The 26,566-nt window shown below is 44.4% G+C and overlaps 2 protein-coding genes across 2 annotated transcripts in view; both read right to left on the bottom strand.

Annotated features, from left to right (window-relative positions):
- The window catches only part of LOC133425419 (aryl hydrocarbon receptor-like), a 33,745-nt gene extending 28,607 nt beyond the window's left edge, over window positions 1-5,138 (bottom strand). The window contains exons 1-2 of the mRNA XM_061716268.1: window positions 4,757-5,138; window positions 2,874-3,061 (exon numbers count right to left, since the gene is read on the bottom strand). Coding sequence (XP_061572252.1) covers window positions 2,874-3,061; window positions 4,757-4,809 — 241 coding nt within the window. The 5' untranslated portion in view covers window positions 4,810-5,138. The remainder of the gene's footprint in view (window positions 1-2,873; window positions 3,062-4,756) is intronic.
- A 2,828-nt stretch (window positions 5,139-7,966) lies between these two features.
- Window positions 7,967-26,566, bottom strand: part of ahr2 (aryl hydrocarbon receptor 2) — a 70,329-nt gene continuing 51,729 nt past the window's right edge. Inside the window, exons 5-11 of the mRNA XM_061716122.1 lie at window positions 17,499-17,613; window positions 16,934-17,073; window positions 16,036-16,238; window positions 15,849-15,958; window positions 11,637-11,778; window positions 10,000-11,560; window positions 7,967-9,918 (exon numbers count right to left, since the gene is read on the bottom strand). Coding sequence (XP_061572106.1) covers window positions 9,832-9,918; window positions 10,000-11,560; window positions 11,637-11,778; window positions 15,849-15,958; window positions 16,036-16,238; window positions 16,934-17,073; window positions 17,499-17,613 — 2,358 coding nt within the window. The 3' untranslated portion in view covers window positions 7,967-9,831. The remainder of the gene's footprint in view (window positions 9,919-9,999; window positions 11,561-11,636; window positions 11,779-15,848; window positions 15,959-16,035; window positions 16,239-16,933; window positions 17,074-17,498; window positions 17,614-26,566) is intronic.

Raw genomic sequence — 26,566 nt, 5'->3', positions numbered from 1 at the left:
AGGGGACAGCAACAGCCAATAAAAACACCACGAGAGATGCCATGTAGCCGAGGCTAACGCACAACACACGTGAAGATGTGATTCCCTGGAGGAAGTGATCTTGTATCTCAATGTGACATTTCCTGGATAAATAAAGTCTAAAGAAATAAAGAAATAAGAAACGCAGGGGGGAGCGCAACCCGTCGTAGAGGAGAAACAGGCCCAAATCAGCCATGCAGCCTGGATGAACAAGTCTGACAGTCTGGGCACATGGACGCTTCTTTACTTCAGGGAAGGAAGAGAGAGGCCTTCACCCCAGGAAACAGCTCCACAGCTGCTTTCATCAAAGAAAAGTATGACTAAATATCGACAAACCTGACAAACACTGAGACCTAAACATAAGTGACCCTTTGTCAAGCCCCGCCCCCGTTGCTAGGTCGGACTAAACTGTCATCTCTCCCGTTCACTTCCATTGTAAAAACTGGGTTTTATATCACTTTATTTCTAATTATTGGAACCAAGTAAAAGTTTAGCTGATAACACGGTGGAAGGTGCGGCTGTCCACATTTATCCAAAGCAGACATTTTCTGTAATTCACCATTGGTTTTGGGATGAAATGTATTCATGTGATTCCATCTGGGTAGCGGTTGTCACTTTTACAACCGTGTAACCATTTAAAGATAAATAAATAAACGCTTTCGCGGTTGTAGAGCAGACTTTGTTTTGGCAGCGAAAATTATGACTAAATATAGTCGTCAACGAACCTCTATCACCTGAGGAAAACGAGACGAGATGCAACGAAAATGCTGGTCATGTGACGATAAGGATAATTAAATATATAATGCAATATCGTAGACGAATAAAAACAAGACTAAAATGTAGCTTACAAAATAAAAACTCTGCTAAAATGTGTCTTCATTTTCGTTGACCAAATCAAGACGTGGTAGGAACGTGACTAAAACTAATAAAAACTAAAATGATAGCTCGACCCAAAGACTAGACTAAAACTAAAATTGAAACAGACTGACAGAAACAACACTAGTCCACAGTCGAGCCTGGTGGGGGGGCGTAGGGCTGTAGCGCGGCTCAGGTCCACTGGATCCTGGAAAAGGAAGGTTATGCTGATACTCTGAGGAATACTGTCCAGCTTTGCATCGTTGTTGGCTCGTCTATCCACCCAACGACCAAAAACACGTCTGGATTTGTCCAAAACGTGCTGAAATCAAGGTTCTGGATGTCTGAGCAACAACTAATCAGAATGTGATTGAAGCTGAACCTCCAATAATGTTGTCCATGTGAAGAATCCCTCATCTGTCTTTGGTACCTTGAAGACAGATGTCCAACCGGCCGTATCTTGGATTCATAAAGTACACCCATGACTGAGGCTTTTGGGTGTTTTACAGACGATGTGAAGGTTGGACTGCCTCCCCCTTCCCCTTCCCTCTTCAAAAGGTCTGTAAAAGTCCACTGAGTGGATTACCCATTTTTTTCCTCTCTTTCATCTCCTCAGCACGGCTGTATCGCTGCCATCTCCTCACCACTGCTCTGCTGTCTGGCTGAGACGTCGGGACCAAGGTCATCTCGCGGCCTGCAGCGGAAGCGCCGACCTACAGTAACTTTCTCCAGTATGAAGATGTCATGATAAAAGCGGGTCATGCAGAGTTCAGGCACTCAGATGAGAGCCGGTGTGTTTCTGCAGGGTCACTGGGGGATAATAGGGCTGAGTGCTGCATGGAGGACCACGCTGATGAAGAGCTGAAGCCTCAGTCTCTTTAAGATGACTCCACTCACACTTTTTAGTCCACCTGTGAACTTTAAAGGGTTTTCTGGCTGAGCAGATTTCTGAAGGCTGTTTGTTGTTTTTGGACAGACACACGATCTGCTTCTAATAGCAAAGCTGTGAACGCACTCACGGCTGCCAAACTTCACACACACACACACTTGTCTGGGTAGTTTTCTGGGAACCGGTTAGTAGTGTTAACCCTAATTCTCACAACTGAACGCCTTATTCCAACCCACACCACTCTAACCCTCAAACAACACTTTAATCCCGTCGAGCCCAATGTTTGGGTCCCACTTTTGGACCCCATGAATCTAATAAGACTAATAAAAACACACACCTACTTAACCAAAATCCATCTGCTATGCCTGTAAGCTGCTAACAATTCAACAAAAGCCAATTTTCTTCACTTCAGCGCCTCTTAAACCGGGTCTGAGTCCCGGAGAGGTCAGACACAGGCGTCACAACAGCCTCTTCTGGGGAGATTTCAGTCTAAAACCAGACAATTGTCGTCCCTCCGCTGCAAAACCTTCATTTTCTGCTGAATTATTAACATCTGGCGGCTGAGAAATTAGACTTCGAGGCGCTCGGTGGACCAAAATAAAAACCCCTACGAAAAACAACAGCATTGTATGTTGAGGAAAAAAACTGCTTTTAGTTTCTACCCCCAAAAGGGAAGAAAAGTGGTTAGGTCGAGAGAGAGAGAGCGAGAGAGAGAGAAAAGAGGAAAGATACCGGACAAACTGAGAAACACCTCCGATTGTCCAGAGTTGTTTTCAGCCAAACAAATTGTGCATAAACCAGGCTGAACCAGAGGAAACTGGCCCGTATCTGCACTCTCTCTGCACAATACTATCTTTGTGACCCTCTCTGAACCTTCCTGTCCAACTGCATAAACCCTGGCTGAACTTATTTCTGCTCACTAAAACCTTCCAGCGCCGTCTCCTCGTGCATGTTGTCCTTTCGAAGGCGTGAAAAGCTTTCCCAGTGTTTCAGTGGACGAGGCAGCTGCTTTAAAGCTCCATTCTGACGCTAGCAGCTTCTCCTGCTTCCTGTATTTGTCGAAAATGTCAAGATATGTAATGCTGTGGAAGCATTTGACACACAGACCCACCTGAGAAGAAGCCCTTGGTCCGGAGGTAGCTCACGCTGAGTCTCAGGATGGACAGCTTGTCCAGGCTGGAGATAACGTCCTCGGGGAAGGGCAGCAGGCTGGCCAGCCGGTCCAGCTCCGAGTTCAGCCGGTCGCGGTGCCGTTTGGACGGGTTGGATTTAGCTCCTTCAGGTGGGGTCGGCTTGACTCTGGAAATAAATGAGCGGCGTCGTAACACGTGAACACATGAATTACTATCACGTCAGGAGCATCAGACGCCATTTCGTGAACACGTGATTGTAGCGGGTCTCTAGCAAATACAATCTCAGAAAAACAATGATTCATGATGCTGTGACTATTAATTTAAGGAAAATCCATAATAATAGTAATAATAGTATTATTAATAGTATTAATAATAATAATAATGATGATGATGTGGACAATACTAAGTACCCCCTTACTGCCTCCATAAAATCAAAGAGGGTAAGCATGAGTTGAACATCCGCACATGCACAGTTTGCTGCTCTGGTGCATCCAGGTGGATGTAAACACAATGCTTAGAGGGAAAGACATCAGCAGCAGTCTTTGTGAGGTAGCTGTTGCTGCCCATCAGTCTGAAAGGGTTATAACACCCCTGTTTTTTTTAGTACTACAGTGAGAAAGATTATTTACGAATGGAAAACATTCAAGACAAGTGTCAATCTAGGTTGGGTTTTTTTTGGATGGCCATTATATTTCAGCAGAAACCCCTCACGGCCATTGTTAAGCACGGTTGTGGTGGGGTGGGGGTTGCTTTGCTGGACGCCATGCAGTTTCTGAGTGGACCATGTGAGATAAATGAGAATCCGTGAGAGACGGATAACGTCCGCTAAAGGTCGTTAAAGTTGAGTCTCTTAGATGTCAAATAATGGACGTACCTTTTAATTTTAATCTTTTTTATGTTTTTACCTCCCTCGAAAAAGGCAAAGGACCAAAAGAGAGTGTTCAAACTTTTGGACATAACTGCAATTAGTGATATTTGTGCTCAACGAGATGAAGAGCATCTGGGTCGTGATCAACATCTGATCAATATCTGATACACATCTGATCAACATCTGATCAAGCAACTTGATTAAATCATAATCACAAACTTCCACAAGGACTTTTGAAATAATAATCATTATTACAATAAAAATGGAGGTTGCTTTGCTGGGCCCCATGCAGTTTCTGAGTGGACCATGTGAGATAAATGTGAGGTTATCTGTGAACCGAGGCAACGTTATAAAGAAGAATGGACTAAAATCCTCCACGATCCCGTGAGAGACTGATAACGTCTGCTAAAGGTCGTTAGAGGTCTTAGATGTCAAATCATGGACGTACCTTTACATTTTTTTATTTTCTTTTTTTTTTTTTACCTCCCTTCAAAAATGCAAAGACCAAAAGAGAGTGTTCAAACTTTTGGACATAACTGCAATTATTGATATTTGTGCTCAACGCGATGAAGAGCATCTGGGTCGTGATCTACCTGATCAACATCTGATGAACATCAGATCAACACCTGATCAACACCTGATCAACATCTGATCAACATCTGATCAACATCCGATCAACACCTGATCAACATCTGATCAAGAACTTGATTACTTAATCATAATCACAAACTTCCACAAGGACATTTGAATTTTAAAACAATAATCATTATTATAATAAAAACAGCAGAAACTTTGTCCAGCAGTGATGGGATGGAGAACCTGCAGTTCCCGCCGTGTCCACAGGGGGCGTTGCCGACCACCTCCGCTAATCCAGCACAGCGCGATAATCCCATGTTTACAAACTATCAGTGCTAAACAGGAGAGGCTTAAAGCGTATTTAATACGTCTTAGATGTCCAGAATTAGTGTCAGTCGTCAGGTTTCCATAACTCACCCCTTCTGCGCCGGTTTCCTCCGTTTGCGTCCCGCGTACATGTTGTTGCTCATTGACCTGCTTTCACACACTGACTGACACCGACACCAGTCACCACATATCCTGGACCTTTAAACAGAGATCTAACCCTGACAACGTGGACTAAGGATGCTCTAATTGGGGCGGGAGGATAAAGCGGAGTCCCCGTGAGGAGCGCCGCTCCCGCGCTCGGTTGCCCCGGTAACCCGCTCCATGGAGGCGCGCTCCCGCCGGACGGTCCACGGCGGAGAGGGGGGCGAAAGAGCAGAAGAACAGCGCAGTTTGGAGCTAAAATCCCGGTGGTTTTCACGGGGAGAGACGTGTAAGAAATAAACCGTGTAAAGTCCGCCCGCCCCGCGTCTCTCTCCGCTCTCCCCTGCCAGAGCACGCTCCCGGGACACTGATTTGGCGTCGGGTGCGCGCAGCGGGTCAAAGGTGACGTCAGGAGCAGCTACATTCGTGTTAGAAATAAAACGTCGACATTGAACTCCGGTTCAACTTATCTCACAAATACGGTTCTTTTTTCCCCTTCTTCATTTTATTCAGTTTTATTGAATTTTATTTTTATTTTGTGAACTCACAAACATACAGTGGCAGCGGTGGATGTATGGAATAAGTTGGAGAGGGATTTGAAATCAAGTAGAACCTTAACCTTATTTTTTTTTAAATTGAAAAGAAGGATGATTTCTCTAAACCAAAGTAATGAGCGGTGATGATTACTATGTTGATTTGGGTATTCATTTAATTGGTGATTTGATTTGATTATTCAAGGATGAAGGAAACATGTAGACTGCACCTTTTTTTTTCTTTCTTATTTCTCGAGGAATCTTTGTTATCCCCATGGAGGCAATTTGTTTTAATGGCAGTCTTATCTCGTACTTCTTGCGTTGATTTCATTACTTTAAATAATCCTTTTGAGGGTAGGCAATGAATAAGCTTTGCTTCAGCCGACACCTTTGTCGGTCTAGATGTTATTTGTATATCGGAAATGTTTTTGTAATGTTTTCTTTGAACAGTGTATTTGTTTCCTTGTTGTCATTTTTATTTTATTTTTAATTTTGTAAAAGCTATTTTGATGTTTGTCTTATTTTTATTCTTTTTTTGTGATGTAATGACCGAAATAAACTAAACTAAACTAAAACTCATGAGTTAAAACCTGTATAATCTCAGTTTTGAAGGAGTTGACCCTCATAACAGCATCTAAATACAGAGTTTAAAATAACAACAAATGGAATTTGAGAAGCTTTTAACCAAATGTCCTTTTCCTATAAGATACTGAAGACATTTACAACCACCTTAAATGTATACTTTAAACAGGAAATAAAACTAACCACCTGTAGTTAATGACTAAAAAAGAAAAGATAAAACCAAAATTCCTCATCATCAACTCTTACAAGCAGCCGCAAGAAGTAGCTGTTTCTAAAAGAGTTGTTTTCTTGCAAAGCTGAACAAAAGCACTAATTAAAGTTTAGGTCGGCTCCCTTTTGAGACCTGCAGTCATAATTATTAATGTATCTCCTCTTGTTCACAAATAATTTACTTTGTGGTATATCTCCTTTTACTTAATTTCATGCCATAATCACTTTAATCTACCCATCCTGTATTTTACTGCCGACTCCGAAAAATTAAATGTATGCATGAATATAAATCAGCTCGCCAGCAATTGTTGATGACCTATGATCACAACATTCAGGGACTCGTCCTCGTCTTTTCTAGCCCATTTCTGGAGTGAAAACTACTAAAAGTTGAATTGGGAGCACCTTGTCAACTGCTTGATCAAAACAGAGCAATGCTGCCGCTCAGTGGAGACCATGGAGCATCACACTCTGCAGCTTTACTGAAGGGTTAGAAAAAAATGAGTAGTTATATGACCCTTTTTTAACATGGTTTTAAAGAAATAGCTGTAAAATACAAAAATGAATACCTGGCGTCATATTTCAAATTTCAGTCCACTGCACTGATCGGACCACCTTTAATACGGTGAACATGTACAGACGGACTCAAACACTCAAACACAGTTTAGAGGCAAGATAATGAAGACGAATCCACAAGATGGACTGAAGGTATCAAAAATACGTCAGGTTACTACATACATGCAGTGCAGAAGTTGTACAAAATTGCCACGTTGTGAGTCAGATTAAGGCAATACATCATTAAAATAGACAATAGATGACAATACATATACATACATAAGTGTGTATATACACAGTTACACATTATACTGCATCATGGAGACATGGACTCCTCAGGTTTGAAAAATTAAAGTATTTAAGTTTTCAATAACAGTTTTATTTCTCTTAATGTATAAGCAGGTAGCAAGATATATTTATATCTGTACAGAAAATACTTTGTGAGGAGAAGGCACTGACTGAAACAGATTTAAAAGAGAGGAGGAATAAGATAACGACTCCAAATGAAGCGCTTCATTTCCGTTATTGTGACTTCTGATGTCATTTACCATTTTCTGGGGAAGTGCGCTGCAACTTCACCATCAAGCTGCAGGAGGCGTCCCGGGAACACATCCGGTTTTCCAGGACGCATACCAGGACTTTAGATTGATGCTGTTTGTTGTTGTGCTCCGGTTAATGCAGATATGTTGTTTCCTTAAATGCATAAAAGGACAAAGTCCTAGTTGTGCAGGATGAGCTGTAATTACACGTCTGTTTGGAACATTTGTTAAAAATAAAAAAAACAACCAAATAATTTTCAGTTACAATAAAAACAAGCTGCTAAAAGTTTCAGGATGCACGCAGAGTAGAGACACCTTGTGTCACATTTCCCAGAATGCCTCTTTGCAGCAGTGATGTTCAACATTGACTTTAAAAGCTGAACAGACTGATGTTTCCAACTTTAACGTGCCGTTTTGTTTTTAAATCATTGAGAGAAGATCAACACAGATCTCATTGGGTCAAATAAACTTTACCATGGATAAAACGGTAAATAAAACACGTAAAAATTAGGAAAATATTTAACTTTAATTTCTAGTTTTACTTAAATAAATGTGTGTGTATATATATATATATATATATATATATATATATATATATATATATATATATATATATGATTGATTTATATATATTGATTGATATATATATATATATATATATATATATATATATATATATATATATATATATATATATATATATATATATATATATATATATATATATTTAAAAAAAATCAAAACAGAACAATTCCGAACAAATGGTACAAATGAAATCCCGGAAATCTGGATTTTGTGATTTCAAATAATTGGATTTGTTGAACTTTGGTTGTTGATTGATATTCAAACATAAGATATGGCTATTCATGGCCGTGCGACATTTCCTGATGCTTTAAAGTTCACGTTTTCAGTTTCAGCGGGAGCAGAGCGGTCCAGACCTCTAAAACAGGTCCCGCTTACTGCTCCATCTGCACAGGGACTGTTTCTAAAATAATAATCCCCATTTCTACACTTTTGTTCTATTTACTGCTTTTATACAACTAGAAGTTTGGTTCGGTTTCCACTCAATGTGTGAATGAGGAGAAACTTCTCTGCAGGCTCGTCCTCTGTCCCGTCCCTTTGGCATCCTCAAGAATAAAGCATTGGGTTTCTGAACTGGTTCAACTTCAGCCTCTAAAATCTGCAGCACTGTTTGTTTTAACTCCATAAAAACGCATTTTTGAGATCAGAAGAGATTTTTCTGCGACGTTTTCCTCACCGAGCACCTCGAATAGCTGCCTTTGACTATTTTAATCCTGCTTCCTAGTCACTCAGCTCCAACGAACCGACGGACACAGGAGGCAGGAAGAAGATGGAAAACATCAGCTGGCAGCGGACCGGTGCCGGTCCGCACCACCGCAGGGGCCCGAGCTGAAGATCATAAAAATAAAATGATCATTAAAAATAAAATGTCTTTAAATCTAGCGGATCCAGGCTGCTAAAAAAAAAAAGATAAGTGCTAAAATCCTCTTTATTTATGCCGATTAGTTCCTAAAAAAGTGGCTTCAGGAGTCTAAAATTAAATAATCCTATGCTCCAGCAACTTAAATGTGCAAAGGATATCAATCTTGGTAAATATTTGTAATATCAAAGCAAAAGCAACATCAAATGTTTTAAAGCTGCAGTCACCTGTCCCTTTAAGAGCTGTCAGTCCCCCCAACAACAACAACAACAACAACAACAAAAACAAAAACGACAACACGGACGAGAAAACACAGAAAAAAAGAGCAGAAATGAAGAAGAAATAAACTGGCTCAGTGACAAAGTTTTCAAATATACCGACAAATAGTTGTTTTCACTGAATCGACGAGTTTACATCCGTTATGTCACCGACGACGCGTTTCAAATGGTCAAAAATACCTTTCTACCCCGTCTGCAAAGCAAATCTCCCTCGCCGGGACAGTAAAGAGCTGAAATGACTTTGATCAGGACACAATAAAACAGGCGCTCCGTCCTTCAGAGCGTTCCCGCCGGGACACAGATGAACTGAGGGAAACAGATGAGCCACTTTTGTCCGAATCTGCCCATTTTCCCTCCAGAGTCTGCGGGTGTCCGACGAGGCGCCTCCAGTGACGAGTCGTCCAGCTCTACGACTCAACTTCGTAAAGTTTAACAAGCCTTTTATTTATGTATGTTTTAATTTTCTGAATGGGATTATTTGGGGATTCTGGATTCCCACTCACACATTACGGAAATCACTTGGAAAAATCCATAAATATGCTCAAAATGCACTTTGGTGAAAGTGCTGGGAGAAGTTGTAAAGCTGTAAAATCATGGGATGTCCGATTAGAAGCGTCATATTTCCTTTCTCCTGTGTTTGGCACGATCCAGCCCGCTCTGCGAGAGGATTTCGTTTACACGCCTCTGGTGAAAGCTCCGGCTTTTCTCCCGGTTCTCCACAGACCTCTGGCCTTCCTGAACCAAACGTGGACTCTTTCATCGTCCGTCATCGTTTTTCTAAGGAAGAAAAAAAAACTTTCTCTTTTAGTTTGTTTCGGTCTTTTCCACTTGTTCATTCACGGGAGTCTTTTTGGTTTCCACCACAGCGACATTTGAGTCCAGGCGACACTCATTTGTTGGCGGTGAAGCAGGTGTTCCCATTAGGCAGCGAGGAGAAGGGGAACCCTCCGTTGGTAGCGATGGGATGGTTGGGGATCTGTGAAGAAAAGCACACGGCTCAGATGCCTCAAAAACACTGAGATAATGTCAGAAAGCAAACGTAACGTATCAGAGTTACCTGCGTGTGCTGGCTGCTGCTGAGGAAGTGCGGCGGCGCCATCAGCAGGCCGTTGGACTTCAGACCGGCAGCCATCTGGTAGGACAACGCCGCCTCGTCCGGGTTGGGGATGGCCGTCACCGGCGGCACCGCTCCGCCTCCAGGGAGGGGCTGGTAGAAGCAGGGGGGGTGGGAGGGGGTCTGGCTGCTGACGGGGGCCGCCCTCATCTGGCTGAGCTGGACTCCGTTGGGGGGCAGCGAGGGGGCGTTCCCGAACATGCAGTCCTGCTGGACGGGGAAGGGAGCACCGGAGGGGTCCGGACCCCTGAACGCCGGCCGGCTGCAGACGGGACTCACGTCTACGGAGTTCATCTGAAACCCTGGCAGGTGAGCGAGGGACTCCACCGTCTGCTGCTGCTGCTGCTGCTGGTGCTGCTGCTGCTGCGGCCAGGACAGCCGCTGAGGCTGCCGGGTCGGTGCCGGCGCGGGGAAGCCACCTAGACACCTGGACAAAGACGGATCTGCAGAAAAACTCGGTGCACTTGAAATATTGGGGGTGTATGTGGGCACGAAGGTGTCGGCCTGACCCGGGTTGGACACGGTGGCGGTCCACTGGCTGCTCTGGAAGCTCAGCATGGAGTTGGAGGCTCCTCCGGAGATCTGGTCCTGAGGCTTCTGCGTCGCCGGAGCCACGTAGGGGTTCTGGAGCTGACTAAAGTCCGTGGCGTTCACTTGAAAAGTCCTCAGCTGACTGTGTGTTTGGTGGCTACAGTCCATGAGTGCATGAGACGGGCCCGACGCCACGGCGGCGCTGAGGTTTCCAGAGCTGACCTGCTGAGGCGGGGGGCCGTTACACCCAGAGAAGTCCATCTGAAGGAAGTCTATGTGGCTCAGCTTCATGGTCCCCTTGGCCGGGGTCCCCTGGGTCTGCAGGGGCCAGCTGAAGTCCTGCTGACCGCCTCGGTCAGGGTTCTGGTCCGGCGTGGCGAGGGAGGCCGGGAGGCCGGCCAGCTGATGGGGCAGCTTCAGCCCCTCCTCCTTCTGGAGCTGGTCCTCCACGTACGACAGGATGTCGTTACTCAGGATGTCGTTGAGGTCTTCGCTGAGGTCTCGGGTGCTGAAGTTCATGTTGAGCAGGGCCGTCTCCCAGTCCTTCAGCTCCTCCGGGCCCACGTCCACCTCCTCCAGGAGGTCGCCGTCCCCGAAGATCTGCTGCAGTGTCTCCACCATGTCCTGCACCGTGGGGTCCACCTTCATCAGGCTGCCGGCGGGCGCCTTGCCGGTGGCGTCCCCGGGGATGGTGATGGTGGCGTGCGTGTCCTGGAAGGCCACGTCGCTGAGCGAGTTCAGGGAGCTGGCGCTGCTGTGCTCGCAGTAGATGGACTGGTCCTGGCTGAGCATGCAGCCCAGCAGGGAGTTCCGGCTGATGGAGTCGTCGTCCAGCCTCCTCTGCTTGGGGGCGGAGCAGGGGTCGGCGTCCTCGATGCTGGGGACCGTGTCGTACAGCATCCCCTCGCCCTTGGTGAAGGTGAAGGGCAGCTGCAGCCGTCGGAGGCGGAGCTGTTCTTCTCCTTCTTCGTTTCTGCGGAGGGAGAGACGAGTGTGAGTCAGTTCAGCTGCAGCACCGACGTAGTCGGGTCGGGATTACCGGGACTCACGTCAGAGCTCTCTGTCGGGCCACGATAAAGTCTGGCTTTCCTCCCTTGAACACCAGCCGAGCGTTGGACTGGACCCACACCCACTTGCCGGATTTGGCCAGCAGCCTGAAGATGGTGAAGCCGGTGTCTCCGGTTTTCATCACTGGAAATAACAGGTCAAGAATCAGCCTTTCAAGCCCATCTGTGCAGCAGTAAAACCTACGACCGCTTTTAATTAGCCTCTTGAACCAGGAAGGCCCTGCTGAGATCTCTTTTTCAAGAAGCAGCAACATTCCACACACCAGACAGTTAAACACATAGTTACAATAGAAACACAACACGAGACAAACTAAGATTTAATTCGATATGGAAATAGGCTAAAAGCGACAACAGATCAGGGATCACGTCTCCAGATCAGGGATCGTGTCTCCAGATCAGGGATCGTGTCTCCAGATCAGGGATCACGTCTCCAGATCAGGGATCACGTCTCCAGATCAGGGATCACGTCTCCAGATCAGGGATCGCGTCTCCAGATCAGGGATCGCGTCTCCAGATCAGGGATCACGTCTCCAGATCAGGGATCGCATCTCCAGGTCATTCAGAGTAGATTCAAAATTATTAAAAGAAACAAGGTCTTGAAGTTTAAGATCTTTGGAAACTGTTCCTTTCGGAAGGAGCCAAAGACTGGAAAGCTTTATTCTAACACTGTACGAACACTGGGGACGGTCAACAAGTACGGGTCCTGGGAGCGTCTTTGCAGCAAAAGGGTACTTCCTCGCATTGAAGGAGTTTTGAAGGAGGATTATGAGACTTCCTCTTACTTTTAGAGAACAGCACGGTGTAAAAAGACAACAGCTTGGATGAGTGTTGATGCACAAGAATAAATTAAGAATATCATCTGCATCTCCAACATCAAGTCCCACATTGTGTGACACCCTGGGCATTTATTGTATTAGTATGTTATGCCCATAATTACTTTGTGTTTTATCTTTGTTCTCCAACTAATTAGGGCCCGAGCACTTACAATGCGAAGGCCCTATTGTATCTGTAGGAATTTTCTGCAAGCAGCGATGAACGGGCCCTCGCACTCACGGCCACCGCCCCCCATAAGCATATCAGACATGACACCACCCACGACTTCCTATGTCAAACCAGTCAAAAGTAATGCCAGAAAATAGGGACTATCAAATATTGACCTATCAGAAGAAGGGGCGGGGCTAATTCAGGCCAATGATGGTCAAGTACTCAATACCGAGTCCGATGACACCACCCACGAGTCTTTATGTCAAACCATTCAAAAGTTATGGCAGAGAAAAGTATTCTAGGGGGCGCTGTTGAGCCATTTTGCCACGCCCATTAATGCAAACCATGAAATATCAAATTTATCACCAGGCCTGGCTTGCATGCAAAATTTGGTGACTTTTGGGGAACTATCAAATATGGACCAATCAGATGAAGGGAGGGCGCGCTTTTTGGCGTCTAGCGTCGCCACGGTAACACTTTTGAAAGAGAAAAGAAATGCGCGTCGTCGCAGGATGGAGACGCACATTTTGATGTATAACACACCTGGGTTCACGATACGGTTCGGGCCGTATTAACTGCCGAAGGAATGGCATAAATTGCGCCAAAATTACACGATTAATTCAAAATGGCCGACTTTCTGTTTGGTTTGGCACATGGCGCCAGGAGACTTTTCTTAAAGTTGCGACATGATACAGGTGTGTACCGATTTTCGTGCATGTATGTCAAACCGTATTGTGGGGCTTGGGGCACAAAGTTTTCTAGGGGGCGCTGTTGAGCCATTAGGCCACGCCCATTAATGCAAACCATTAAATATCAAATTTTTCGCCAGGCCTGGCTTGTGTGCAAAATTTGGTGACTTTTGGGGCACGTTTAGGGGGACAAAAAGGCCCTCCTTTCGTCAGAAGAAAGAAAGAATAAAAAAAATTCCTACAGATTCAATAGGGCCTTCGCACTGTAAGTGCTCGGGCCCTAATTAAACAAAGCAAGGTATCTCAAAGAAACAATTGTTGGTTGGATGAATGATAAACCTTTTGCAAAAGAGGTGAAAGGTACATTTGCGAAGTTTAATGCTCTGTGTGATGAAGCAAAAGAAAAACGAAAGAAAATTTTGATTGGTTTATTACCGAAATACAAGGTGGACAAACATGACATGTGGTTCAAGGTAAAAATGCTCAGTGTCACTGACTTTGCTACAGATGTAAACAAATGGCTGGTTCACAATGAAGGTGGTATCCAAGCTGACAGTGCTGCTAATGATGATAAGGCTGATGTGGAGACTCATGACAGCATTTCCAATGTACAGTCCGATACCTCCAGCAAAAGTTCTGGTCGAAAAAGCAGTGTCTCTAAAAGCAGCAAATCTTCATCATCTGCACGGCTTCAAGCAGAGGCAGAAAAGGCTGCACTTAAAGCACGTGCTGCTGCAATACATGAAAAACATGCTTTGGAGAAGCGGGCGGAGCAACTGAGGAGGGAAAGGGAGAAACTGGACATTGAAATTGATTTAGCAGCGACTGCAGCAAAATTAGCAGAGCTAAACAGCTAAACAGTCTTCTTCAAATTGAGAAAAAGGCACCAAGCTAAGATGAAGGTCAGTCAAAAGAATTGTCAGTGAGTGGCACGGATGTCTCTACTCAAGTGTATAAAAGGAAACAAGATCATCCAAACCTATGCATTTCTGGATCCAGGAAGTACAGACACTTTCTGCACTGAAAGTTTAATGGAAAGGCTGAACATCAAAGGAAAAAGGACGAAAATACATCTGCGTACAATGGGTCACAGTACCACCGTTCCAAGTTGCATTGTAAAAGGCTTGGAAATCTCTGACTTTACCGGCACGCAGTTTTTTGAGCTTCCCAGTACGTTCACACAAAAGAAAATGCCAGTGACAACAAACTACATCATCACTGAAAAAGAGTTGTCCAAATGGTCATATCTGAAAGACATGCATGTTCCCCGTATCAACGCTAATGTTGATTTGCTCATTGGCACAAACTCCTCAAAGTTAGACAACTTGGAAAACAGAGGCGAAAGACCCGTGACAAAGATTTGTCTTTCTTTGTGAAGCAACTGACTATTAAAAAAAAAAAAGGAAAAAAAAAAGAAACTATACCAATGATTAAAGAAGTAATGAGTTATACGGTTTATGATTTATAAGTTGACTATTTTAAGTTTTGTTTTCGAAGGTAATGGATCTTTTTATAAATTAAAAAAAAAATGGTTTTGTCTTCTGTCATAAACAATTAGGGGCCGGTGTGTAAGAGCCATTTTGTGTTATTGTACCATGTGTTTATCTTGTGTTTGGTCAGCCTTCCGTCCACTAGGGGGAGTAGTGATACAATCAATTGAGCATGGTCTATTTAATCAGGGTGTAATCACACACAGGTGGCTGTGTGGAGGCAAAAGATTTTTGACCGGGCGAACAGAGGAAGTAAGAAATAGCAGGTGGATATTTATGTTTGTTTATTTTATGTTACAAGTGGCAATACCTGGTTGAACACTAATGAATAAAAGTATATTGGAAACATTGGAACATTGGAAAGGCTCGTGTTTGCACGCGTCATACTGAACTCTAATCACGGCCAGGCAGTGGCTGTTTGATAAGCAAATGGTCGCTACAGTAAATCTTTTGCAGTTCAACCTCCAGTAAATTCAGTTGCAGCCTGAAAGAAAAGTCTCATCATTCAGCGTGTGCAACACATATAAATAGTGAATAGAAGAGGACCAAGAACAGAACCCTGTGGCACACCCGACAGAAGATCAATGCAGAGATTACCGCACTTGATGCTTTCAGTTCTTTCTGAAATTGCAGAAGCAGCTTTGTTCTGAAAGGTTATATTTAGTCAAACACAGAGTCAAACTTCGACAGACCAATGAAGAGAAGCACAACATTGCTTTGTAGAAATGGCTAAAACTGTTTCCACTTCCACGGATGTTTTTTCCTTAAGTCGTTCACTAATCAGAGCCTCTCAAATCTTAGATGAGACAGAGTTTGGACGCTGCACTATCAGCGGAAATAACAATCCTGGAACTTCCTCCTCGTGTACGTCACTGCACTCACCACCATGCTACTTGACATTTCTGTCTTTACTGGCCTCCATCAGAGTAATTACTCCATTGATTACAAAACAGGTAAATAATAACGGCTTTATCTCGGGTAAAAAACTACGACCCAGCCCAGAGTCTCGCTGCAGGTCGGAGCAAACTTACTCCTGATGTGGTTTTCGGCGCAGTACATCATGTCGGCGGCGTGAATGAAGTTGTAGCCTGAACCTTTGAGGCAGAGCTCGATCTCGTTGTAACCCAGAACCACCTTCCCTCTGCGGATGAACACACAGTTAGTTCTTTGGTTCTGGTTCTCCACGGAGCAGTACGTGTCTCTGCCCGAGGCGTCTACCTGGTGTCGATGCCCAGAGGCGTGAAGTCCAGCTTGTGTTTGCTCTGGAAGAGGAGTGTCTTGGTGCGGATCTCCATGATGGACGGCTGCTGCAGCGGCGTGGCGATGGCGAACAGGGCCAGCTGCGGGTGGATCAGCGCGCCGTCCTCCGACATCTGGTTCTGGCCGTGCAGGAGCTTGAGGCGGCCACAGAAGCTCAGGGGCTGAGGATGGACACACAGGAGACAGCCATCACTCAGGGTGTCTACAGGTTTGACCAAGGTAAAAACAAGACTTTTTAATACCATTTTCAAACTAAATTTAAGACTAAAAAGGCCAGAGGCGATGTAAAACTCGCCGAAATAATGAAAAACAAGCCCAAATCATCCATTTTCTATGTTAAAACCCTAAATTATTAAATGCATAATACATTTCAAGCTTCACAACACCACTAAATAGCTCCAAACAAAGAATACAATTAAATTGAGTAGATTCAAGCAAATAGAATATCAGTGAGCTTATTGTGTAAGTTTCTACTTTTGTCTGCCATAATGGAAACTTTTGTTAATTTCTGCTAAATATTTTGTAAAAACCAGGAAAAGCAGCCCAAATATATATATTTTCAACCTAATTGGGCTGAAATTTGGCAAATTTGCCAACCTGGCAACACAGATTTAGAACCTCCGCAGGAGATTCTCCTCAAAACGATGGAATTAACTTTTTAATGATGACTGGATACATTCCCTCTAAAATTAAGACCATTGGATTGAGATTTAAGACAAATTACGACATTTAAAGGACTTATTTAGCAAAAAATTGAATTTAAGACCTTTAAAGGACCCGCGGCCACCCTGTCACTGCAGGCTGTACACCGCGGGTGGGAGCGCGGGTGTGTGTCGTGGTGAGGAGTGTGTGGTACCAGGAAGCCGGAGGAGTTGTCCAGCAGGCAGCGGAACCGGCAGCAGAAGTTTCTCTCCAGGAATGACGAGTTCTCCGGGGGGATGGCCTGCGGGTCGTACGCCACCACGTTGGTGCTGATCTCAGTGCTGTTTTGATCGCCTGCAGAGACCAGGATCGTGTTCGTGGTTATGACCTGATCAAGTTTTATATGTCAAAACATCTAAATACAAGCCACAACAACCAATAACAGAGAAATGGATGGACAAAGATCCGACGGGTCAACATGGACCGGTAAACTCAGCTTGTTGGGACGAGTCGGTAGAGATTACAGAGATGTGATTTAAAAAAAAAAAGAAAAGATGTTAATGTTGGTATCTATGAAGACAGAGAAATGCAGAACAAAATGACAAATGTGCAGAATGGATGAAGTAAAGATGTAGAAATCCTCCCAGAGGAGCATGCAGGTGAAGCAGTGACGTTCTGCTAAACAAATAGAACTAAGCAAGAAGGAGAAGAAGAAAAAGAGGCCCAAAATAACCAGAATGTGTGCTGTGTGAGGCGCGGCGGCGGTCCGGGGGACTCACTGGGACTCCCAGAGCCGTCGGAGTTGGGGTTGAGGGAGAAGTGGAGCTGGCGTCTGAAGATGGCCCGGTCGTCGGTGTGGATCAGCTCAAACACGCTCTGGTGGACCACGTCTGACTGGGGGGGAAACACACACCTGCATCAGCCCCATCTCAATCCTCATCTCCATCCTGCTGCTGCCACACGGCCTTGAAGCCGTTTGTATTGTGTTGCAGTGGTGGCTGATCAGTAGGGGGCCCCCATCAAATCAAGAGATGAAAAATAAATAATAAAGATGAAAAATAAAAAATAAAAATAAGTAAGATGCAAATAATTATTAAAGGAAGTATATTTATTTGGTTTATTTTATTTACTTCTGGAAGTACGGGGCGACGGTCAAACAGAATCCAACATTTGATAAGCACGTGACCTGAGGATCTTTTAATTGGTTTGAATTAGATTTGTGAAGGGACGTGGTCGTGTGTATTCCTGAAACTCAGTTATCAGCAACGAATCCACGATCAGTATCGTGACGTACGCATATGTCGTCTTTTATTGTGTTTTTTTTACATTCTCTTTTTATTATGGTTTTTATGGTTCACATGTACCTTATCCTGACAATTCACAATTGTCATACATTCGTCTATCGATTTTAAGGTTCTTTTACTAGTTTTTAAGTGTTTTAATGGTCTTGGGCCTTCATATTTGTCTGCACTACATTTACCCTATGGACCCTCGCGGACCCTGAGGTCCTCCGTTGCCTTTTAATGATACCAAAAGTTAGAACCAGGACACACGGGGGGGTTAATTCAGTTATTATGGCCCCCGATTGTGGAACAGCCTCCCGGAGAACCCCAGGAGAACCTCAGGAGAACCTCAGGAGAACCTCAGGAACCTCAGGAACCTCAGGGGAACATCAGGAACCTCAGGAAAACCTCAGGAGAACCTCAGGGGAACCTCAGGAGAACCTCAGGGGAACCTCAGGAGAACCTCAGGGGAACCTCAGGGGAACCTCAGGGCCGCAGAGACTGTTGATGTTTTTAAAGAAAGGCTCAAGACCCATCTCTTTCAGGCTTTTAACTGACTCATTTAACTCCTGGGGGGGGCATTAATACGTTTTATGTTTGTATTGGTTTTATGTAAAGCACTTTGTGCTGCATTTCTATGCATGAAAGGTGCTTTAGAAATAAAGTTTGATTTGATTCATCTCAAAAATTACAGTTGAGTCACATAGTAGTATATCTTTATACAAATATACAAAATAAAAATATAATAAAATAAAATAAAATAATTATACAAAGATGGAAAGGTCCTTCCACCATATTATAGGAAATAGAAACTAAATAAGAACTAAACTCCCTAGAACAGGGATGCTGGGGTGCACCCTTTATGCTACTACAAAACCTTTACAAGAGGTGTAAAAAGACAAAAGCAAAACAAAAGGGGAGAGAGGGACGTAAAACCAAGCTTTAGCTTTAGCATTGTTTTTTTTATCTAATGTTTTAGACATTCCCTGTCTTTTTTAGAAAATCAAACTGAACTACACAAACCAGATTTTGTTGATCAAATATCCGAAAGAAAGGAACGCTATCTTTTAAAATAATATAAACTACAAACAGAACAATGGAAATGTTAATGTTTTTATTTTCTCCAATGTGTTAAATATACTGAGCCCAAACCAGGAAGAAAAGAACAATACAAAATAACAGTGGACTTGTGGAAACGTTAAACCCCTACTTTATAACTGAACTGCTTCACTAAAACTTATGACCAATAAGTCATTGTTGGATGGTTACATTTTTCAACATTAAAAAGGACCAAAATATTATTTTCTACCTTTCTTTTTTCCCCATTGTACCAAGCTTGTACCTAACCGTGACTTCTGTGAACCGTGACACCCCGTTGTATGCCAAGGTAAATTGCGCTGCCCCAAAAAATGTTTAGTACCAGCCGCCGCTGGTTGCAACTGTCACTGTGTTACAGTGACAGTTTCACTCCAGGAGCGCCGGCGGCGCCGGTCACGCACGTCCTCCCTGCGTTGGAGCTTTGGACTGGAAACGCAGCTGAAGCGTCACAATAACATCTGGGGCTGACACACGGGGGTAAAAGCCCTTCCAGCTGCCCGGCGGGGTGATCAAAGCCTCCCATACCGGAGTCCTCCAGCCCCGCCGAGGCTCCGGAGCAGCTTTTGTTTGGTGTCTCTGCTCCATGAAAGCACTTCGTTCAGTAATTAACCTCCACAGCTGCTCAGCTCCGGGTCTGACGGCCGCCCCGCGCGTGTGAGCGTGCACGTGAGAGAGGTGTTTACCTCGTGTACTCCACAGGCTATTTTGGTTTTTTCCATGTATTATTTTCCTTTTTCCCCAGACTGCAGACATCTTTCACTCCAGTTCAAACGGATGTGTTTACAAGTCAAGAGTTTACCGCCGACACAGTTGTGTACACACACACATGCCTCCTACTTCTCCCCTCTGTGGGGTTGCTGGTGGCCTGGGTTCCGGGTTCTTCCTTGTCGGCCTCTGGTCTCGCGGGTGGCGGGGTTGCTCCCCTCCCTCCCCCACTATAGATACACTTCAGGTGGAGCTTTGTTTGGTTTATCACACACACACACACACACACACACACACACACACACACACACACACACACACACACACACACACACACACACACACACACACACACACACACACACACACACACACACACACACACACACACACACACACACACACACACACACAGCTTGTGTCACATGATCAGCTTGACTCTGAGCCCTTTTTGTTCGACTACGGTAAAAAACTCTGCTTTCAACCGCCAGCTTAGTTCATCTCAGTTTACAAGAGACACTAAAAATCTGTAACTTTCTCTCACAGACAAAATTGATTTATTACATTTAATCTGACGTGGAAAAGCATGGTCAGTGAATAATTGCCGGGGTTAATAGGAACCATGGGATCCTCATGCATCATGAATCTTAAACCATTTTCACAAAGCAGAGTTTTCTCGGAGGATGTCGTGTATCTCCAACCACAGCTGAAGATTGGGGGATTAAACAGGGAGAAGTCCCCTCCTTAAAGTGGCTTTCGTCAACAAAAATTATGACTAAATATCATCGTCATCGGACCTTTATCATCTGAGGAAAACGAGACAAGACGCAACGAAAATGCTGGTCATGTGAGGATAACGATAATTAAATATATAATGCAATATCGTAGAGGAATAAAAACGGGGCTAAAATGTAGATTACAAAATAAAAACTGCTAAAATGTTTCTTCATTTTCGTTGATCAAAACGAGACAAAATGTTCTACCAAAGATCCTTAATGTCCATGTTTTCAGTAGTTTCCTCTGGTTTAATGTCCACGTTTTCAGTAGTTTCCTCTGGTTTAATGTCCATGTTTTCAGTAGTTTCCTCTGGTTTAATGTCCATGTTTTCAGTAGTTTCTCTGGTTTAATGTCCATGTTTTCAGTAGTTTCTCTGGTTTAATGTCCATGTTTTCAGTAGTTTCTCTGGTTTAATGTCCATGTTTTCAGTAGTTTCTCTGGTTTAATGTCCATGTTTTCAGTAGTTTCTCTGGTTTAATATCCATGTTTTCAGTAGTTTCTCTGGTTTAATGTCCATGTTTTCAGTAGTTTCTCTGGTTTAATGTCCATGTTTTCAGTAGTTTTCTCTGGTTTAATGTCCATGTTTTCAGTAGTTTCTCTGGTTTAATATCCATGTTTTCAGTAGTTTCTCTGGTTTAATGTCCATGTTTTCAGTAGTTTCTCTGGTTTAATGTCCATGTTTTCAGTAGTTTCTCTGGTTTAATGTCCATGTTTTCAGTAGTTTCTCTGGTTTAATGTCCATGTTTTCAGTAGTTTCTCTGGTTTAATGTCCATGTTTTCAGTAGTTTCTCTGGTTTAATGTCCATGTTTTCAGTAGTTTCTCTGGTTTAATGTCCATGTTTTCAGTAGTTTCTCTGGTTTGATGTCCATGTTTTCAGTAGTTTCTCTGGTTTAGTTCTGCTGGGTGACGTTAGTCCTCAATCCTAGTCGCTGCAGCGGGGAATCAAATCCAGAAGATGCAGCTGCAGGTTAGAGGCTGATGCCGTTAACGCAGAGCTCTAGGTTCACGTCCATTAAAAACAAAGTTACATAGAGAAACGCGGGGATCTGCTCTGAGGCTGGGGGAAGAAGAAGAGACCATAATAATAAGATTATGGTTCTGCGCAGCAATGCAGGGCGCACGCCGCTGCCGTGACGCCGCTGCCGTGAATCCTTCGGACTTCGGACCGCTAGGGGGGGCGATCTTTTCCTGAATGGTTTATCTGACTTTTCCGGTCACAGTGAATCAAAGAGATAAGTCAAAGACAAATAAATCACACACACACGGAGAAAACAGCGCTGAAAGTTCATGACTGCTTCACGAACCGAAAACCGGAAATGCGTTGCTACCAAGCGAACCAATCACAGCCCTCTCCGTCTGCGTTGGTCTGCGTCGCCTCCACGCGTAGTTACAATTTGTGGGAGGTGCGAGTCAGGCACGGCGTGGCGTGCGGCGCGGCGCGGGGTGCGCGACGCGGCGCAACCTGTGGCGTACGCTTGGCGTCGATTTGTTGCAGAGCCATAATCCAGCTTTAAAACTAGACTAAAATGGTCCTGGACAATTCTTTTTTTTTATGATTAAACTTTTTTTATTAATTTTCCATCACTCGATCAAGCACTTCACATGTCCATAATATGGCCGTTTACAGCAATACAAAACCAAGCTGTGAACACGAGAAAAGAAAAGACAAAGAAAAAAAAACAAAAAAAACAGAAAACAAAGAAAATGCACATTCCTCTTGACACCATATGCAACACCGCATTTTCCTCCCACCACATTGCATTTCACATTCATCTACCACCCATTATTTGATAATACACATACCTCAGGGATATGACACAAAGATTTCAATTATTATGGCTAACCTCTCCACTCATCATTTCCAGATAGGGCTCCCAGACTTTTCTGAACACACTTATACTGTTGTTAACTCTGTGAATAAGCTGCTCAAATGAAGCTATTTTAGCCAGCTCATCTCTCCATTCCTTAAAACTGACCTTCTCTCTTGACTTCCAATGCCTAAGTACTATCCTGCTTCCTGTTAAAAGGGCCAGTTTCACCCAAGAACACTTATGTGCAGACAAGTTAGCTTCTGTTGGTATGATGCCTAATACACATAGTGCTGGATCCTCCGTGAGTTCTGTTCCCAATATATTGTTTTTTTTTTTTGTTTTTTTTTCCCTTGTCTGTACACATATTAATGATTGATACCATGACGGTAGCAAACCAAAAGCATATATAAGTGCATTATTACTATAATTAATATATATACATATATACGCATACATATGCGTACACATACATAAATATACACATACAAACCCAGTGTTTTTTTTTTTTTTTTTTTGTGGGGGGGAGGTGGGGGGGGGGGGGGGGACGACATCCACTGCCAATCCAGGAAGCAGGAACACACGGAAACACACGTCAGGCACTGGAAATCTGCAACAAAAAACCACAAACAAAGCACGAAACCGGCACGGAGCCAACCAAAACAACAACAGCAATCGACCTAAATCTTGAGATCTGATCGCAGTCTGAGCTAAGCTACCGCTACCACTACCTAACCCCAAAAACTAGAGAGCCAGCATGCAGGTGAACAAGCCAGTGTGTATGTCTATGTGTGTGTGTGTGTGTATGTATATGATCATGCGTGTGTGTGTGTGTGTGTGTGTGTGTGTGTGTGTGTGTGTGTGTGTGTGTGTGTGTGTGTGTGTGTGTGTGTGTGTGTGTGTGTATGTTTGTGTGGCTGTGTATGTTTGTGTATATGCATGCGACTAAGTGGCTGTGTGTGTGTGTGTGTGTGTGTGTAATAAATCAAACAAAGCTCTACCTGAAGTGTATCTATAGTGGGGGAGGGGGGGGAGCAACCCCGCCACCCGCGAGACCAGAGGCTGACACGGAAGAGCCCGGAACCCAGGCCACCGGCAACCCCACAGAGGGGAGAAGCAGGAGGGAGGCAACCCACCGCCTGCGAGGCCCCCCCCCCCCGGCGGCGGCCGAGGGGGTCCGCGGACGGGGCCCCCACGGCGCGGGAAGAAGCAGCCAGGGATCCCGCTGCGGCGGACCGCGACCCAGGCTATCCCCGGCCACCCAGTCCGGGCCGGACACGCGGCCAGGAGGCCCTCACCCTTCAGGCCAACGACCCCCACCCGGCAGGGGGCCAGCCTGCCCGGAGAGACAGAGCCGCCCCGGCCGCCGACGCGGGCAGGCGCACCCGCCCCCCACGACCAGAGGGGCGCCCCGCCGCAGAGGCAGCGGGGGGCAACGGAGACGGGCCCGGAGAGAGGGAACCCCCCAACAGGGCGACACCCGTGCAGACCCAGGCATCCCATTCATTCATCCATTCACCTATCCGATATCTATACTAATAATAATATGATATACTATACATAATAATAATACTAATAATAATAATAATAATAATAATAATACTAATAATAATAATAATAACCATCTTTGTATATAATACAATACAATATATTGTTAATACACTTAACAACCGCTGACCAAATGTCCTGTACCATTTCACATTCATACAACATGTGGATCAATGTACCCCTCCCCTTGTCACACCTCCAACACTTGTCGTCCTCCCTTAGTCCCAGCCTTGACATCTTTGCTGGTGTCCAGTAATTTCTATTTATTACTCTGAAATTAATTAGGCGTGTTTGCATGTCCCGGGCTGTGGAATACCACGATTGTATTGTCTTCCTCCAGCTATCCCCTTGAATAGTTGTTCCCAAATCTTTTTCCCAAGCCAGTTTGACACCCACATAATTTGGTAGTTGATATTCTCTAAACTTATTATAAAACCTGGATGTCCCTCCTTTAAGCTTCCAGCTCGATCGCCACACCTCCTGAATATCAGTGACAGGGGCAACATGTTTCTTCCTATCTGCTGTTGTTATGCAACTCCTAATTTGCAGATATTTCCAGAAATCCATCCCAGGTATGTCATATTTGGACACCAGCTGCTCGAAGGAGAGTAAGTGTTTCCCATCGAACAGGTCTTCCATTAGCATTACTCCTGCTCTCACCCAATTTTCCCACATGATAGACTTCTTATTAATTTTCCATGACTTATTATACCATATTGATGACCCCTTGGTATAATGGGGATTCGAGTTACAAATCTGATGAGCTCTTCTCCAACTATCTCTAGCAAATGCCAGCACAGGATTTCTATAAGGTATCTCCCCTCCTGTCTGAGTAAGAAAAGCTTGCATTGAGCAGGGCCCCACTAGCTCTTTTTCCATTGCTACCCATGCAGGAGCGCAGGCACCTGACATATTTGATTTAGACAACTGACTTAGTGAGAATGCATAATGATACCAATCAATCCTTGGACACCCAAGTCCCCCCTCCCCCACTGATGCATACAGTTTCTTCTTATTAAAAGAGGGTTTCTTGCCTGCCCATAGAAAACTACTTATGGCTCTGTTAAATCTAGCAAGAAGTGGGGGCGGAAACTCCAGAGGTAGCATATATGTTACATAATTCATCTGTGGTACTATAATCATCTTTATGATATTTATCCTACCTATCAGTGACAGACCCAATTTAGCCCAATTTAATAAGTGACTTTCAATTTTTTGGATAAGGGGCAGCAGATTCACGTTCATTATGTTTTCCAATCCAGGCGTAATCATAATACCCAGATAAACCAGCCCGGTTGGAAGCCACTTAAATCGCCAGTTACTTCGAATACTCGGGGGGCATAATTTAGACAAGGGCATGGCTTCGGATTTAGACCAATTGATCTTATAGCCTGATATACGCAAGAAAGAGCCGATCAATGACAAAACCTTTGGAACTGCAGTTTCTGGGTTATTTGATAACCACAACACGTCATCCGCATAGAAAAGCAATTTGTGTTCTTTCTGTCCTGAAACTATGCCTTCGATATTGATATGACCCCTGATGGCTGCTGCTAGTGGCTCCAGGGCCAGGGCGAAGATCAGAGGGGACAGGGGGCAGCCCTGCCTGGTCCCACGTAAAAGATTAAAAGGAGTAGAAATATTCCCATTTGTGAGGACAGATGCTCTTGGATATCTATATAACAGCTTTACCCATTTAACATATGAACTACCTATCCCAAACCGTTCCAGTATTGCAAACAGATACTCCCACTCCACTCTATCATACGCTTTCTGTGCATCCAGAGAGAAAGCCACCACAGGTTCTGCACTATTTCTTGTTTGCCATGTGAGATGCAGCAATCTACGTAAGTTATCTGCTGATGTCCGGCCCTTGATAAATCCTACCTGATCTGGGTGGATCAGTGTTGGCAGGTACCTCTCTAGCCTTGTTGCTAAGATCTTGGCCAAGATCTTTGCATCCACGTTTATCAAGGACACTGGTCTATAACTCCCACACATTTGTGGGTCTTTACCCTTTTTATGAATGAGCGTTATTATTGCATCCCGCATACTTTCTGGTAGACTTCCTCTCTGGAACGCATCCTGAAATACGGTGAGAAGCCCTGGAGCCAGCAGATCTGAGAACGTCTTATATAGATCTGTGGGGAACCCATCACCCCCCGGAGACCTCCCAGCAGCAAGGGCTTTAATGGCTTGGTGGACCTCTCCTGAGGTGATGGGTCCCCCCAGCTCCTCCCCAACTGGCCCAGACAACTCTGGCAGATCGGTGCCAGACAGAAAATCTTGGAATTCTCCAATATTCCATGTGTCCTGTGACGTATATAATTTCTGGTAGAACAATTTAAAAATGTTATTAATCTCCATGTTATCCGTTACAGTCGGAATCAAGGTTTGTGTTTGCTGCTGTTTCACCCTCTGAGCCAATAACCTCCCTGCTCTTTCTCCCTGTTCGTAATATTTCTGTCTGCACCTAAACAATGAGAATTCTGCCCTTTTCTGCATGATGCTTTTTAATTCAAATTTTGCCTTACTCAGTTTAGCGAATACCGTTTGGTCCCTACCGTCCGCATATTCATTTTCCAGGTCTCTTATCTGAACTTCTAATTTAGACAGTTCGTCCGCTG

Source organism: Cololabis saira, chromosome 24, assembly GCF_033807715.1.
Source record: "Cololabis saira isolate AMF1-May2022 chromosome 24, fColSai1.1, whole genome shotgun sequence".
NCBI classification, from domain to species: domain Eukaryota; kingdom Metazoa; phylum Chordata; class Actinopteri; order Beloniformes; family Belonidae; genus Cololabis; species Cololabis saira.
This window is presented reverse-complemented; position numbering and strand designations above follow the sequence as displayed.